The sequence below is a fragment of the Limulus polyphemus genome, unplaced genomic scaffold (assembly GCF_000517525.1).
Source record: "Limulus polyphemus unplaced genomic scaffold, Limulus_polyphemus-2.1.2 Scaffold1549, whole genome shotgun sequence".
NCBI lineage: Eukaryota > Metazoa > Arthropoda > Merostomata > Xiphosura > Limulidae > Limulus > Limulus polyphemus.
The window spans coordinates 136,212-152,768 of record NW_013667159.1 but is presented as its reverse complement, the minus strand read 5'-3'; the positions used below and the strand labels follow the sequence as shown (position 1 = coordinate 152,768).

General features: G+C 34.0%; 1 protein-coding gene across 6 annotated transcripts in view; it reads right to left on the bottom strand.

The window, feature by feature from the left end:
- LOC106464052 (protein FAM184A-like) overlaps positions 1-16,557 on the bottom strand; it is a 128,267-nt gene that overhangs the window by 40,618 nt on the left and 71,092 nt on the right. For all 6 annotated transcript variants that reach the window (XR_002611626.1, XM_022391712.1, XM_022391713.1 and 3 more), the window contains exons 2-5: positions 11,020-11,151; positions 4,885-5,591; positions 3,664-3,739; positions 2,974-3,094 (exon numbers count right to left, since the gene is read on the bottom strand). Coding sequence is in view for 5 of the 6 variants with exons in the window: in XM_022391712.1 (XP_022247420.1) it covers positions 2,974-3,094; positions 3,664-3,739; positions 4,885-5,591; positions 11,020-11,151 (1,036 nt within the window). In the remaining variant the exon portion in view is untranslated. The remainder of the gene's footprint in view (positions 1-2,973; positions 3,095-3,663; positions 3,740-4,884; positions 5,592-11,019; positions 11,152-16,557) is intronic.

Genomic DNA, 16,557 nt, shown 5'->3' with positions numbered 1-16,557 from the left:
CTAGACTTACACTGCTAAATTAGGGATGGCTAGTGCAGATAGCCCTCATGTAGCTTTGCACGAAATTCAAAAAACAAACAAACAATTTCAAGTTAAGTTCTTGAAACATAAAAATTAATTAAATCAGGTAGGTTTTAAAAAAGACAGGAATTCTAAATGATCATTTTTCTACATATGCCACAGATATTGCATAATAAAACTGAAGACCAAATATGAAAGACATGAGAAAGAAGACAGAGCATCTTTACTAATTCTGAGTTGAATCTCTTTCATTTTCTGTCCCACAACACATATACGCTATGTAGAACTTTCTATTATTTAAGAAAAAAAAAAGTCATAAGGTACAAGTAATTAACTAACATATGCTAAAGCAGCTATTGTGAATATGACTATAGGTTTATTTTGCTTGAAATATTTGAAGAGAGGGCAGATGACATAAAGCCATCACCATAATTTAGATGATTTTAAATGTTACCAAAAATCTACAAAACATAAACAATATAAAGTTATGAGCCCTTAATTGTATCAACATGCTGCTGTACAATCAGTTTCCTAACCATATCCTTTTGATATTTAAAATGTTTAGGTTAGACTTATCTATACTGAGTTTTTGGAAATGGTGCATTACATACTGATACTGTAGTGGTTAAGTTGAGAAGTTATATAATATTAGTTGCAGAGTACAGAGCACTAGGATTAACCAAGGAACCTGGGCTCAAACTTTGATTACAACAGATTTCTTAAATGTCTTGAATCCTTATTCTGGTTATCAGGTAGTAATCATTTTATCACTATTGCTATATGAACTGAGCAGATGGTTAATTAAATCACTTGTGCAGATCTTTGACTCAGTTGTTGAAGAAGTTTACACTATTTACTCAGCTGAGCTAACACCTGGAAGAGACCTTTCAATCTTAATATATTGCTTATCATCACATTAATTACTCTTATGGTCTTGTTAGGGAAACTCTAGGTGAAGTTGATGAGGGAAAAGATACGAGGATAGCTAAAATCTCTATAGGTTTCTGGAAAATGTATATCGGCTAATCATAATGTAAACAGGACTTTCATTGTACACATAGAAATACTGAATATAAATCAAAGGAGATCATTGGTTCACTGTATAAGATGCTGTTTAGACCCTATATGGATTGTGTTCTGTTATGGTCATCATATTTAAGAGAGTTCAGAGCACAGCTAACAGTATGACTCCAGATTTTGAGGGTTAATGTACAAGGATAGATTGAAAACTCTTGATATGTTTTCATTGGAGAAGAGAAGGGATCAGCAGGATGTTAGAGGTGTGATATGTAGGAATATCATGTGTTGTATACTTTCTATAGTGACATAGAAATCATTCCAATTTTTATAACTATATAGCTTCAGCACTATCAATGAAGCAACTCATGGTACAGAAAGTTGCTAACATTACTTTGTTCTAGTTACTTCATTATTTTTAGTAGGTAACATCTCCTCTGCCCACATGGATATTTCAGTATTAAATAAAGCATCTTGGTTGAATGATTGGTTAAAATTGGAATATCTTTTGCTGGGCAATGTTGGTGTCGACTGTCAACAAATACTCTCAAGGAATAGAGGTCACAAGGTGATGCTATCCACTGGACAAATTAAAGCATGTTAAAATTCTAGGTTTGAGCATGTTGTCTTGGTTCAGTTCTCCATTAATCAACTCACAAGAAGGGCATGCTTTCTTTTTGGGGGGATTATCCTGTTTAATTTTAGAGCATTCATCCCTGAGATAGAGGAGGTGGTAAGACTAAACACCAGTTTCAAATTCGATGACAAAGTACCCACTTTGAGATTAATAATGATGACAAAACCTTGTCGAAATGTTGTACATTTGCTGTTATGTTAAACTTATATTAACGTTTTTCTTCATTACCCATTCAAGCCATCTCCAACCATTATTAAACACCAGTTGGTATGATTACTGCTTTTCTCTTTATTGTCTCAATGAAGATTATATTAATTTGTTCCAAATGTGCCAGGTTCATTATTTACACACTATAGAGAAATATCAGTCTAACTGTCTCTCTCACAAAAACCATTGTAAATTTTCTGGGCAAACTCTGCTGTTATTGTAGAGTTCACAGGTGAGACAGCAGTAAGTCTATGGATTTACAACACTAAAATCGAAGGTTTGATTATCCTCAGTGGATAGCACAGCAGACAGCCCAATATGGCTTTGCTATAAAAACACACACACACACAGTTATTGCAAAATATTCTATCTGACATTTTTTGGGGAATTGGTTCTATCCATGAATACCACAAGGGGTTTCAAGATTGTTAGAGGTTTGAAATACATAAATCCAGAAGACATTTCATAAAGAACTCTGCAGACAGTAAAAATATAGGACACGTGTTGAAGGTATTAAAACTCAGAGTTCACTCCACATAAAGATTTGCATGTATGTTTAAAGTGGCCAAGTTGTGTTGTAGATGCAAGAATAAGGCTTGATTGAGTAGGTGGATATTATAACGATCAGAATGAGAGTTATCTGCACTAGTGATATGTGTTTTGGTAGTTCAGTTTGGTACAGCATTAGTCTCATGTACATATAACACTAATGTGGACTGAGGTACTTGGGTTCAAGCCATGGGTACAGAAGATTGCTTGACATCCAATTGTATTTTAATGGAGGACAGGCTATTATGTTTAATCCAGAAGAAATGGTGTTACTAATTCAATGGTATGGTGACTTCTAAGCATATGTCAGGGATTAAAACTATTTGTAAAGAATAGTAGAAAATTTCTGGTGCTACTTTAGATTAGCATTATTTTCTAACTATATTAGATGTATATATACATAGTTTAATTTATTATAAAGGACTTAAAATACTAAAATGTCCAAGAACTTATTAACCCTGATCTGTAGAATGTTTCTACATACATTGGACAATAAAAAAGACCATGAATGATAATAAATCTAAAAAGGGTATTCTACTTACGTGTTTTGGCCAACAAGTCCTGTGTGTGTGTTGTGCAGGAATTTTTCAGTTGATTTAATGCTGCTTCTGAGTGTTTTAGTCGAGGTGTAAGTTTCAGTAGCTCCTCTTTGCTTTTTGTCATCTAAGAAGTAATATTCAATTATAAAAATATGTTTGTAATTCTGTAGAACAAATAAACTTTTTTGTGATACCTAACCAGGTAATAACAACACATCTTCACAATAAATATAATATTAAACAACAGGTGAGAAATCTAAATGTAAGTTATATCAGTATAATAGAGTCTTTGGAAAAATAACACCTTTAGTTACTTGTTTTCTAAAATGCTATTATGTATTTTGAATAAATCTTGCTAATAAACTTTTTGTTCTTATAGTTTGTCAAAGATGTGATACACATACATTTTTAAACAAATATTTTGCTGTTAAATTGATAACATACAGTTTTTCAAAGCATAATTACAATCCATACAGCATATGTAGTCACTTCAAACAGTAAATATTTTCTTAAACCAAATACAAATTATAATCTTACAATGCAATGTGTAAAAAAAAGCAATTTTATGTTAAATGAAAAAAAGTAAATTACAAATGTGAGTGACAATTTGAAATGAATTGCACAAGAGTTACATATTTAGTTTGGATAAGCTCAATTAAATCAATAAAATGAGTTATTTTGTAAAATATTTACCTGATCCTCCAGAAGTTTAATGTGTTTTACTTTGCTTTCAATTTTTTCTTTCAATTGATTGTTTTCAGCAATATAACTACAAAGATAAAACTGAAAATTATGTATCTTTACCTATGTATATATACATGGTATCAGACACAAATTACACCCTCAATATTTTATCTAACTTACAGTTAAAAAAATCTATCAAAGACATTAGATTAATTTGTTCTTGGTCAACGTCTAGTAACAGTGTAAAACTATAAAATCTATTAAAATAAATGAATATCTTTATAAAATACCAAACAAAATGTCCTAAGGTTTATAATTAATCAACATAAAAGCTAAAACATAAATTTTCAATAGTTTCCTATTGTAAACTGTCTTCTATTTCCAGCCTATTCCATTTGCTATACCCAACAAATGGCAGAAATCAATGTCAATAAATATATATGTCATGTTAATTAGACTGTACGCAAGTATTAATATAATTAAGTGACTCTATACAATGTAAAAAAAAAACATTATTTTAAGTCTTTTATTTTAAAATGGTTAATTTATATATATTTTTCTCAATGGTTTTAATCAGTATAATATGTACTTAAATATAAATTTCTACAACAAATGTGATAGAAGGAATATATCAATTTATCTTTCCAAGACTACAATGGCAAGAAGACTGAGGATGCCTTCTATAATTTATATTTGTCTTTAGGGCTTAAAAATTAGGACAGCGTTTCTTTTACATAAACCTCTTAAAAACAAATTGTACAAAATTTTAAACTATTGGCAACTGACCTGTCTTCTTCATGTGTAAAGGATAACAGTAACTAACTAAAATAGCTATACATAAAACATCAAACACACATTTACTTTTCTCAATCCAACAGATATGAAAGAGAAAATCATGATGGCTTTTATCGAGGTAATCATCAGATAAACCTACACATCAATGAAAACATACAATTTCATTCACTGTTGAAAAATTAACAGATTTATGTTTGAAAATAACAAAGGAATTATAATTTTGTACATAGATTAGATAAATGATTTAAATTCACACTTTAGTAAGCAAAATATTTAAAGGCAGAATAACAAGATTGAAGAAAAACACTATTGTATATACGAACAGTTTCTACTGAAACACATAACACACAGAGTTATAATTATAGAACTAATATTATGAAACAATTCAAATTACTAGTTAATAGTAACTCTCTATAGAAAAGAGCAAAATCTTACTTTTCTGTTTGTTTTTCATTTTCTTCTAGCTTATGTAGCAATTCATCAATTCCTGATTCAAGTTGTTTTTGTTTGTCCAAGGTTTCCTGCTCCCACTTAACAAAAGACTGAGTTTTAATTAGATTTTCTTCCTTGCTTAATTTTCCTAATTCCTCTTGATAGTATGATTTTAATTTTTTTATATTTGATTCAAAATAACATTTAAGTTCTTCCTTTTCAGACTGTAAATCATCGAGCTGTTTTGTAAGTTCTAGCTCAAAATCTTGTTTTATTTGAACATTTTCAAATTTCAGTTGTTCACACTGATCTTTCAAGTCTTTAATATTTTCGTAGGCTTTATCTAATTCGCTTACAATATTGTTGTTTACCGATTCAAAGTGTTTATTTTGGTCATGGACAATGTTCTGCATATCCTTTTCATACTGGTTATGTAACATTCCAAGAGAAGAGTCTTTTTCACGTAAGAGTTCCTGATGAAGAATCTCATATTCTTTCAGTTTAACCTGCAGATCGTTTTTAGCATCTTCAAATTCCTGAGATAATCGAGCAAGTTTCTGAGAAGTTTCACCCTCCTCTTGTTCTCTTGCCAATTGTTTCTCCTCTAGTAGGTGGAGTTGTTCTTCTACATCAGCTTTCTTGCACTTTTCTTCTTTTAGAAGAGTTTCCAACTCCTTAACTTTACCTCGAAGTTCTCCTTCATGATTTGCCTGCATATAACAAAGATAAAAAAGAATTTTATTTTAATAAAGTTTTGTTATTTTAAATAAAAAAGGAAATCAAGAGATGTCAAAAAATAAACTATTTTATTTGGTTCAATATCAATTATTAAAACATGTATTCAAAAAATTAAGCTCTGAAAGAAGTTTCATTATGTGTTTTCATATAATTAATATGTGGTACATATATACAGATTGGATAGTTTTTGTACAATTAATAAACCTTATGAATCGTTATTTATATTTGTCAATAGATGGCGCTCACACAAAACTACAATTCATGTTTTTATGAATTTGTTTACTCCATTACCCAAATTCATTAGGCAAGCAAAACTGAAGGATATTAAAATCAAAATCCATAAGGTATTTAGAAAGTTGTAAAGAGTTTATTTAAGAGAAATTTACATTTTAACTTATTTGTACAGATTTTTGACATGGTAAAATCAATTGGCAATTAATCAGGGGCAGAAGAAAGAAAAATTAAATTCACGTTTAATAATTTCACTCCAAACTTAGGGAACAAAGTGAAAAACACAGGACTGTTTAATAGCATGTGGCAACGTTTGCACAAATTACACAAATCACAACCACCCACTGCTGCGTTAACTGTATAGTAGTTCCTGTTGCATCTGTCTTCAAACAATTCAACTACAAAATTAACCTAACTTACACCCTGCCGAGTGAGTTGAAAACGCTTAGTAGGAAGGAAACATTTTAACACTGTGAACTATCTGTGGCATATTCCAACGAAGGAGAGCATTTTAATGAACTTAGTGTACTTATAAAGAGATGCACAAATGAAATAAAAAGCATTCCATATAATGAATGCGATGTTGTATCCGCCAAAGATTATAGTGGTACATATAGACGATTTACTGATCTTCTCTTCACATTATTTAAGCAAGAAACATTTGTACTAATTAATGACAATGTGATAGTTTGAGCTGTGCAAAAGTGCAATTAACCCTTTAGCTCAGTTGGTAGAGCACTTGCTTGGTGAGCGAGGTTTTCATGATTTGATCACAGGCTGAAAGGATGAAAAGGTTAGATTACCACAAGACATGCATTAAAGCCGAAACAAGCATAGATTTAAGTTGGGTCTTTCGGTTAAATAAAATCCCACTGAATGGCCTACAAGTGAGATCGTCATCCGTTATATGGACCAATGATTGTATTTCGAAATGGCTTGTAGAAGATTATTTCGTAAGAAAGAAAAAAACACTTCATTGTAATGATGAAAAGACAACAGGAAAGAAACTGACCAATAAGATTACATGAAGACATCAGAGATCTTTAACAACTCCTTGCTAAACATATTGGGAAATGTAGGTAAAACATGGCAGACAAATGCAACATGATTTTGGTGCATACTGAAACCTTACAAAATGTAAATGAACAGCAATCTATATTTTTAACTCTTGGGCTATTCTAATCGAAAAGTGGGATTTGATCGTTACTGTTATAACGCACCCACGGTTCCAAAGTGAGAAGTGTGATATGGCGCTAACGGGACGCGAGCCACTGATCTTCAGATTCATAGTCAGGCAGGCTAACTACAAGATAACAGCCAACATTTCCTGGGAGATATTCTCTCCTGTTTACAAAAGATATATCTATATAGCAGGCACGATTATTCTGCTATGTTTCGACCTTCTTCCAATGCTTTTTGAAAAATAACTGAGCGCATATTTCGCTTGATTCAAAGCTTTTAGTGCGTGTGTTATAGACAGCAAAATTTAAAATACGCGAAGCACGTATTTACGCTACAAGGTGATTTTTTTCTCTTATTGCTTCTCTCAACACTTAGTTGTTCTGCGACTGCCCAACAGTCTCTTCATCACTTCAGATCTTGTGAAATCGATCCAAATATTTTACTTTTTCTACTCTGTCATCTAAGTGCGTGTTATAAAAACATGGAAAGCGGTTTAAAAAAAGGTAATTTGTTGATATCCAAACTTTCAAAACTACATTAGTTAAGAAGCAGAGAGAGGGAGGCCTAAAAGCAACAATGCATATTTTGAGGGTCATCGTTAAGACCTTAACTATTTCGTCAGTTTCAACTTCGCAGTGATTCTGATTCTATATGTTGCCGTTCAAAGAGGCATTGCCTGTGACTGTCAATATAGATTTTTGTGATTACTAAACACTTTATGAAATGAACAACGATTTTGTGAGTAGATGACCCATATCGTCATATACGTTTCGAAGCTCTGCTATAGCTGTGAAAGAGAAAAACAACAACAAAAAACAGGAGATTTGATATAGGGGTTTCTCTTGTGAAACTGTTAGCTTCCTTGTTTAGCTTTACCCCTGCATGGCCTAGCGCACACGTGCAGATAATGGTTTTACCATGCAGTTGTTTTATTTTGTGTCATCCACCTGGGGAACAGACATGTCACAGATACATGGAATAACAAGAGTCGTTATATCTGATATTCTTTTGTAAGATTCAGGATTATCGTTTTAGTATTATCTTAAAACAGAATATGTCAACTGTTTAAGATAGTAATTCTAGAAATGGAACATTTCAAGATGTTTAAAGACTTCAACGATAGCTTCTTAACTGGAAAAGTTTATCCTTTTGAGTTCCCCAATTAAAGTATCTCGTTTCATAATGTAAAAAAAAGACGTTTTTTTGCAAAGTTAGTTGTATGTCTATCATTTTTCTGTCCTTTGATAGTAAGAGTTACATTTAAAAACTGCAAGCTTCTGTTTTCTCCAGAATATTCTAGTGTTGTGTTAATAATGTGTTTTAGTTTTCGAGATTCATTCTAGATACCATATTTGTGGAGCAAAGTCTGTTTGTTCTTTCCGTATGTCGACACCCTCTGTTTGTTTAATTTTCGAGTAAAGCTACTCCAGGTGTCTGTAATTTTGAAAGGATATACTACAGGAAATGTAGATAGCCAACACCACCCACCGCTAAATATTGGGCTACTCGAATGGGTAATGAAGAAAAACTTTAATATAAGTTTAACATAACAGCAAATGTACAACGTTTCGACAAGGTTTTGTCATCATCACGTTAAACTTATATTAAAGTTTTTCTTCATTACCCATTCAAGCCGTCTCCAGCCATTATTAGTCTCAAAGTGGGTTCCTCGTCATCGAAATTGGGCTACTCTTTTACCAACGAATAGTGAAATTGACCGTCACATTAAGCGCCTTCACCGCTGAAAGGGCGAGCATATTTGGTGACGGGTTTCGATCCGGTGACCCACAGGTTACGAGTCCAACACCCTAACCATCTGGCTATGCCAGAATTTGAAAGCTTCTGTTTCTATGGTATGCACGCAAAGAACTGCCAATATTCAGCTAATGTGTAATTCTCTTATATTTTTTGTAAATATCATTTCCAAAACGGAAATGGTGTTCATCGAGTGATCTATAGAGATGTGTGCTACGTTAATTATTATTTCTGGTAAAGACAATGAAATCCGACTAAATTTTCAATACTCTATTAAAAATGGATAGCTTGATATAATCCAAAGACATCAAAACTGAGTAGGATTGTAGGTGTGTAACTATGCAGCAGAATTTTGAAGTGTCTCCAACTGGTCACTGTTACTGGTTAGGTATAATCATGCATATTTCAAACAAGTTTTCAAAAAAGCTGTTGCAGTCCACATTTATTCTCCCCTCATAATAAACGGACTCACCTCGGATATAGCCAGATTTTACGTACTTTGTAGAAGAAAACATCAAATAAACGTGCACTTTTTCTTACTCTATATAAAAGGATTTGTAGTAGGTTTGTTTGTTTGTTATGAACTTCACGCAAAACTACACGAGGGCTTTCTACGCTAGCCGTCCCTAATTTAGCAGGGAAGGCAGCTAGTTATCACCACCTACCGCCAGCTCTTGGGCTACTCTTTTTTACCAATGAATAGTGGGATTGACCGTCACCTTATAACGCACCTACGGCTGAAAGGGCGAGCATGTTCGGTGTAACGGGAATTCGAACCCGCGACCCGCAGGTTGTGAGACAAGCGCCCTAACCACCCGGCCATGCCGGGCCTTTTTGTAGTAGAAAACATCGGATAAACGTGCACTTTTTCTTAGCCAGATTTTAGTTATCTCATAGTGTGAAACATCGACACAGCACTTCTTGATAGATATGACAAGACTTCAATTTTAATTGTTTTTTCAGTTTACAATCGGAAATACAGAACAAATACATCTTGTGACTTATTACTTATATCTGTATTGTTATGAATGTTGCTTGGTGAAATTCAGCCTACGACATTTACAGGTATACTTAGCAGTTATATTTTCGACCTTACTGGTTGCTATTATTAACATATTTAAGCTTGCACTTATTCCATTAAATATTTGTGGATAGTTTATTTTTGTAATAAATATCAGTTTAAAAATCGTTGGGAATTTTAATTATTGAATTTATTTCTGCAATACGTAAATCCACTTATTATTATTCTATCACTCATTACGTTTTCCACTTAATCCTCCCCTCCGGTGGTTAAGCGATAATTATCAGGGTTTATAACGTTAACAATCTGGTGTCGATACCCGCAGTGGCGTTTTTTACACAGACCTGAGAATTTGAAATTCATAACAGTTTTTTGGTTTTAATAACGGATTTCCCATAATTCAGCTACGCAGATTTCGAAAACAATAATAATTTTTTCTATCGCGTAAGGATTTTTTATAAATCGGGAGTAAAAAACCTCTTACTTAGACCAACGTATCATTTCGCTTACCACAAAGAAAATTTATTATTATTATGTTTGTTAACAAAAATGCAAACAAACTGAAGAAAAGGAAAGAACATTGATGTCAAACGAATATGCATCATCATTCATCCTGATTTCTTTGTGTGAAATATACGTCTTTTAGTCTCAAAACTACATGTTGTGGTCTCTCTTTTGTGTATTGCGTTACGATGTTTTGTGAAAAATTAGTACCTGATGGAGAAAAATGAATATCATTTTCGGATTCAGCGTAGAGGAATTACTGTAAAACATGTAAAAATGTCAAGACAATAAAACCATCGTAGGCTTGTGTTACCAGTGCTTCTAACGTTAGCAATCTGGTGTCGATAGCCGCAATGGTTAGAGCAGAGATGCCCATTGTGTAGCTTTGGACAAATATCCAAACCACTGGTCTTGACACATAAGTTATCCGCATTATTTTCACCGGAAGAAGGGAGTGATCCGAGTGATGAAAGTTTGTGATAATTTGTGTAACAACGGTACGAAAAATCGTGACGTATACACACACACACACACAATGAGTTCAAATCATCACTTTACAATCAAACAACATAATTTCACTTGCCTCGTGGAGGTCTTGTAAAATTTTACCCATATAAAATCGTGTTATTGATAATAATATTATACATTATTAAATAACAGTAAGGGTTTAAACTAAATATTCTAGCAGTGACGAATGGCTTTAAAACCTTTGCTTTGTAGTAAGAGATCCTGTATCGAGTTTCTGTCATCAGTTGTTGTATTCGTTCCTCATGGGCTTCTTTAAGAGACTGAATCAAAACATCTTGGTCATCCAGCCGGGTATTCAAAGTGTAAATAACCTAAAATACAAACAACAACAACAACAAAAAAAAACACGTTATATACAAACAACGCAGCCACAAATTTTTAATCTAATTTTATTCCTCATTATTAAAGAACAACAAAGAAATAAGTTAAAAAGGAACGAAAAATTTGCATTAAAGTATACTCAAACGTTCTTATTTATATATATATATATCTAGTGTAATGAGACTTAAGGAATAATGTCGAATCCAAAACAAATACAAAGAGGTGGGCGGAGCTTATTAAGATCCCCGAGAAACATGTATATATAAAACCTGTATATTTACTAGGTGTACTTCCGCAGGGTCCCCGAAAGTGTTCTGTTTCAAGAGTAAATAAAACCAAAATTAAGAGTAACAAACACGTTTATTTCTTGCTTTTGAAGCTTATATGTCATGCTGTATTGTAGCCTGCAGAGTGCATAATTCTTTTCGTGATTCACGGCACGTGCACGTTTTACTGACGTGACAACAGTACAAATTGTTAAGCGTCACTTATGTGACGCCATTTTAATATCTAGTGAGTGACTGACAGACAACACATTACTGTATAGTGGTGCCAGTGGTTAAAACAGGTGACCACTCCAAGCGGCATTCGAACCCCTTTCGAAGAAATCAACGCGAAGATAATAAACTCTGGTATCTGTGAGGTTTTTAACGTACACTTCAGATTTTATAGCAGTCTCTTCCACTTACAAAAACTACATAAAGATATTGTAAAATAACAGAGAATACACTACTGATGTACGGTTATTCACCAGCGGTTTCAAGTGCAAGATTCGTACATCAGATCAATATACCCTAGTACGTTCTACTCTACCTACCTAACCGAAAGAAAAAAAAATCGAAAGTCGTCAGATGTCTGTCGTAAAATATGGCAGGAAATCATGCTGTTGTGCACGCGATTAAATCCATGGGGGAGCTTTGTAGCATCATTGTATAATACTATATCCTGCTAATGTTACACACAGAAAACTCATATCACCTTATGAATAAAGATGTTTATTGTACAATTTCAGTGGGTTTTGTAAGCTTCTATGTTGACAAAAGTATACTTGGGAAGTTTTATTGTTTCTTTACAGGTTGAAATGAACTTTCTTTTAGGTCGTGACCTGGTGGTTGCTGCATAAAAGAATATCGCGCTCCAGCTGTGGGCGCGTTATAAATTATAAGGGTGACTGACTGTCATGTCCCACTATTCGAGAGCAGTCTAACAAATGGTGGAGGGTACTGCCTTCTCTCTAGTCCTGTAATTTTCGCTGACCACCTGATTAAAATTGTACCTTGGCAGACCATTATTCTGCCGCTTTCTTTCCGCAAATATGCAACCATTCGACTGTCGAATCAGAAGAAAGCGCCGAACTATAGATTGACAACCACTGCTCTAGTCTACCAGTTCAAAATTAGGGAAGACTAAAGCAAACACCTATTGTGTAGCTTTGCGATAATATCCGAAATGAACCAAATATTTTAAGTCACCTATCACGTGTGGCAGTTTTCAGTTTGTTGACCCAACATACGTTAATGTTGTGATTTTATTTACAGGTTGTTTACTGTGTGAGGCAGTTTTCAGTTTGTTAACCCAACATACGTTACTGTTGTGATTTTAGTTACAAGTTGTTTACTGTGTGAGGCAGTTTTCAGTTTGTTGACCCAACATACGTTACTGTTGTGATTTTATTTACAGGTTGTCTACTGTGTGAGGCAGTTTTCAGTCTGTTGACCCAACATACCTAACTATTGTAATTTTATTTACAGGTTGTTTACTGTGTGAGGCAGTTTGTTAACCCAACATACGTTACTGTTGTGATGTTAGTTACAAATTGTTTACTGTGTGGGGCAGTTTTCAGTTTGTTGAACCAACATACATTACTGTTGTGATGTTAGTTACAAGTTGTCTACTGTGTGAGGCAGTTTTCAGTCTGTTGACCCAACATACGTTACTGTTGTGATTTTAGTTACAAGTTGTCTACTGTGTGAGGCAGTTTTCAGTCTGTTGACCCAACATACGTTACTGTTGTGATGTTAGTTACAAGTTGTCTACTGTGTGAGGCAGTTTTCAGTCTGTTGACCCAACATACGTTACTGTTGTGATTTTAGTTACAAGTTGTCTACTGTGTGGGGCAGATTTCAGTTTGTTATAGTTGTAGTTGTAAGTTATGATTACATGCCCGAGGAGCACAGGCTCTCCAATTATGCAGTCCAGGTAGCGTGGCGCCATCTATAATTTCGAACACAAACTACAGGTAGGCAGCAACCTAAGCTATTCTTTTATGCATTTTATTGTTTATTATTTTAATGTAAATCGCTGCTCGACACGAGAATAGCAACCGCAACGGTCAAACAACTATCGCAAGCTCAGCCTAGTATTAACAAAATAACTAACTACAGTAGTCTCAAGTAACTCAAAATTATTTAAAATATTGATATTTTTTGAATTATAGTATATGAGAAAAAAAAGTTATTAAGACTTAACTTACCTTTTTTTAATATAATTTGTTGTTTAGAAACAGTTTAATAAGACACAGCTGTCGTAAAGAGTATAATCAAACTTTATATACCACTGATTCCAAACTTTTGTTTTGCAGAGGGACACTTAATTATAATGATCAAAAAGACACTGGCCAGTCCCTGTTGGTGACTTAGATTTGTTTAATTAACCAAGTAACCAAGGAAAATGCCACTTCGAGAATAAAAGGCAACTTTCCCAACACTTAGCTTATAAAATAGTATAATTCACTCTTTTAATACAAGCAGGTTCACCAAATTGATCTATCTTTAAACAACCTTTAAGTACAGAGATGTTGCAAGTGAAAAACCATGGTTTTGGAGGCCAGCTGTGGAATACCAGCCGTTTATTGGTAACCATACATAAAATGTTAAAATTTCGCAAGCATAACATAAAGTATAACATTTAACACTTTGAAACTTATCAGGAGAACAGGTGTTGATGGTCCAATCAATTTGCGGTCCAATCAGTATTTTTATTGTAATAGTTCTTTTTAAATAAAGGGTTACTAGAATAATACAAAATAATTCTAAACGCAGACACCGAAATATAAATAAGTCCACTTGTCTTACGCCTAAAATTAGTCAAGCCTTTATTATGTACGGCCTATATTTGATAAAGAGATAAATTAACACTGTAACTTGTGGACGTTTTTTGCTTTACTTTAGTTAGGGCTAAACTTTACCGTACTTAATACTATCAATAAATAAACTTAAAATGTTATTCCAAGACCCTTTTAAAAACTTAGATAAGCTTTTAATATGTTGTTGTACAAAACCTCTACTAAAGTATATTTATATCCGCCTTTTGTTTACATCCGTTGAAATTAAGTGCGCGCGCATTTTCAGGACAGACAAAAACTGAGTATTATTATAACAGATATTACTGTAAACGGTAAATGACCATAAAGAAATTGATTGTTGATGTTATCGTTAACAGTATTTGATGCTTGACCATAAAAAAGCCAAGGCTTTCTCCGATCAGTATCTTAAATGAAAATTTAATAAATAGGAAAACTTTAGTTTTGGTAGAAAAGAATGTAAAACAATGTTCGCAGTAAATATTAAAATAACGTATGACGAAATAATTTTCTAATGGATAGGAATAAAAGCTACATATTTCTTGAGAAATTACAAACTAAATCATCGTTTAACACCTCTTACATCATATTTGGCCAACATGTAGTGTGTTGATAGTAAACATTTTATTCTATTAGGTTTGTTTATTTGTTTTTTGAATTTTGCGCAAAGCTACACGAGGGCTATTTGCGCTAGCCATCCCTATTTTAGCAGTGTAAGACGACAGGGAAGGCATCTAGTCATCACCACCCACCGCCAACTCTTGGAATACTCTTTTACCAACGAATAGTGGGATTGACCGACATATTATAACGCCCCCACGGCTGAAAGGGCGAGCATGTTTGGTGGGACTGGGATTCGAACCCGCAGATTGCGAGTCGAGCTCCCTAACCACCTGGCCATGCCGGGTCTTTGATGAAGTAATCAGTAGCAACCAGCAAACACCATTTTTTTTTGTCCAGTTAGTGGGAGAGGCCAGTAATATTTGGGGCTATTTTATATAAAGAAGGATCAACAATTCTCTGCTAGAAATTACCCTCTCTTCAACAGCTTTCCCTTTGGGCAGGTCACACTATAAAGTTCCAAATTTCAAATAGTGGTAATTACCGTCACATTATAACGCCCCCAAAGCGTTTTACTTCTTACATTGAGATAGCTGGTGCTCCCTAACCACCTGGCCATTATTCTATTAGGTCGTCAAGAAATTAATGTCGCCTTTTTTTAAAATGAAAAACCCTAACAACTTATATATCAAAATAAAACATTTATTTAATGAAAAAGTCTCCATTCCTATCGATGATGCTTTTCCATCTTACAATCAGGTTGTTAATGCCCTGATTAAAGAAATCACTTGGCTTTCAAACAAAAAACATATCTATGACCTCTTTGACACCTTCCACATTTCCATACATTTTCCCATTAAGATGGTGTTGCAGAGAACAAAAAAGATGGTAATCTGATGGTGCCATATCTGGAGAATATGGTTGGTGGGGGAGAACTTCCCAACCCAACTCCATAATCTTGTGTTGTGTCAAACGTGCCACATGTGGACGTGCATTGTCGTGGAGAAGAAGAACACCTTTCCGATTGACGAGTGAAAGGCGTTTGTGATGAAGGGCTTGATTTAAACGTTCCAGTTGCTGACTATAGATCTTTGGATTGACAGTTCGCTTTGGATTGAGGAGTTCCAAATCAATTACTCCTTTGATGTCCCACCAAATGCGAAGCATCACTTTCTACGGACGGAGTCCAGGTTTTGGGGTCGGAAGTGGTTTTTGTCTAGGAGTGAGTCATTATTTTTGGCGTTTAATATTCGCATAGAGAATCCATTTTTCATCATCAGTGACAATTCTGTCCAAAATTGATTCATGCGCATTACGCGACAGAAGAGACGAAGCAACGTTCACACGTGAGGCACCCAAACACCTATGTGGAGTTTTCACATATTCCTTAGATATTTACGTATTGTTTCATGAGAAACATGCAATTTCAGAGCCATTTCACGAGCATGTTGCCTTGGGTTAGACTCAACAAGCGTCTTCAGAGCATCAATATCAATTCCAACATGTCAGCCCCTGCCATCACAGTTTTTAAGGCTAAAGTCACCTGAAATAAATTTTCTGAACCATCGTTGACACTTTCGAACGTTCAAAACATTTCCATAAACTTCTTTGATATTCTTTGTGGCTACAGAGGTATTTTTCCCTTCTTGTATTCAAACAGCCTTACATGCCGAATGTGTGTCTCGTCGTGTGCCATTACTATAAGGGATTAGAGTATACTAAACTTTACACATTATATAGGCTACAATAACGT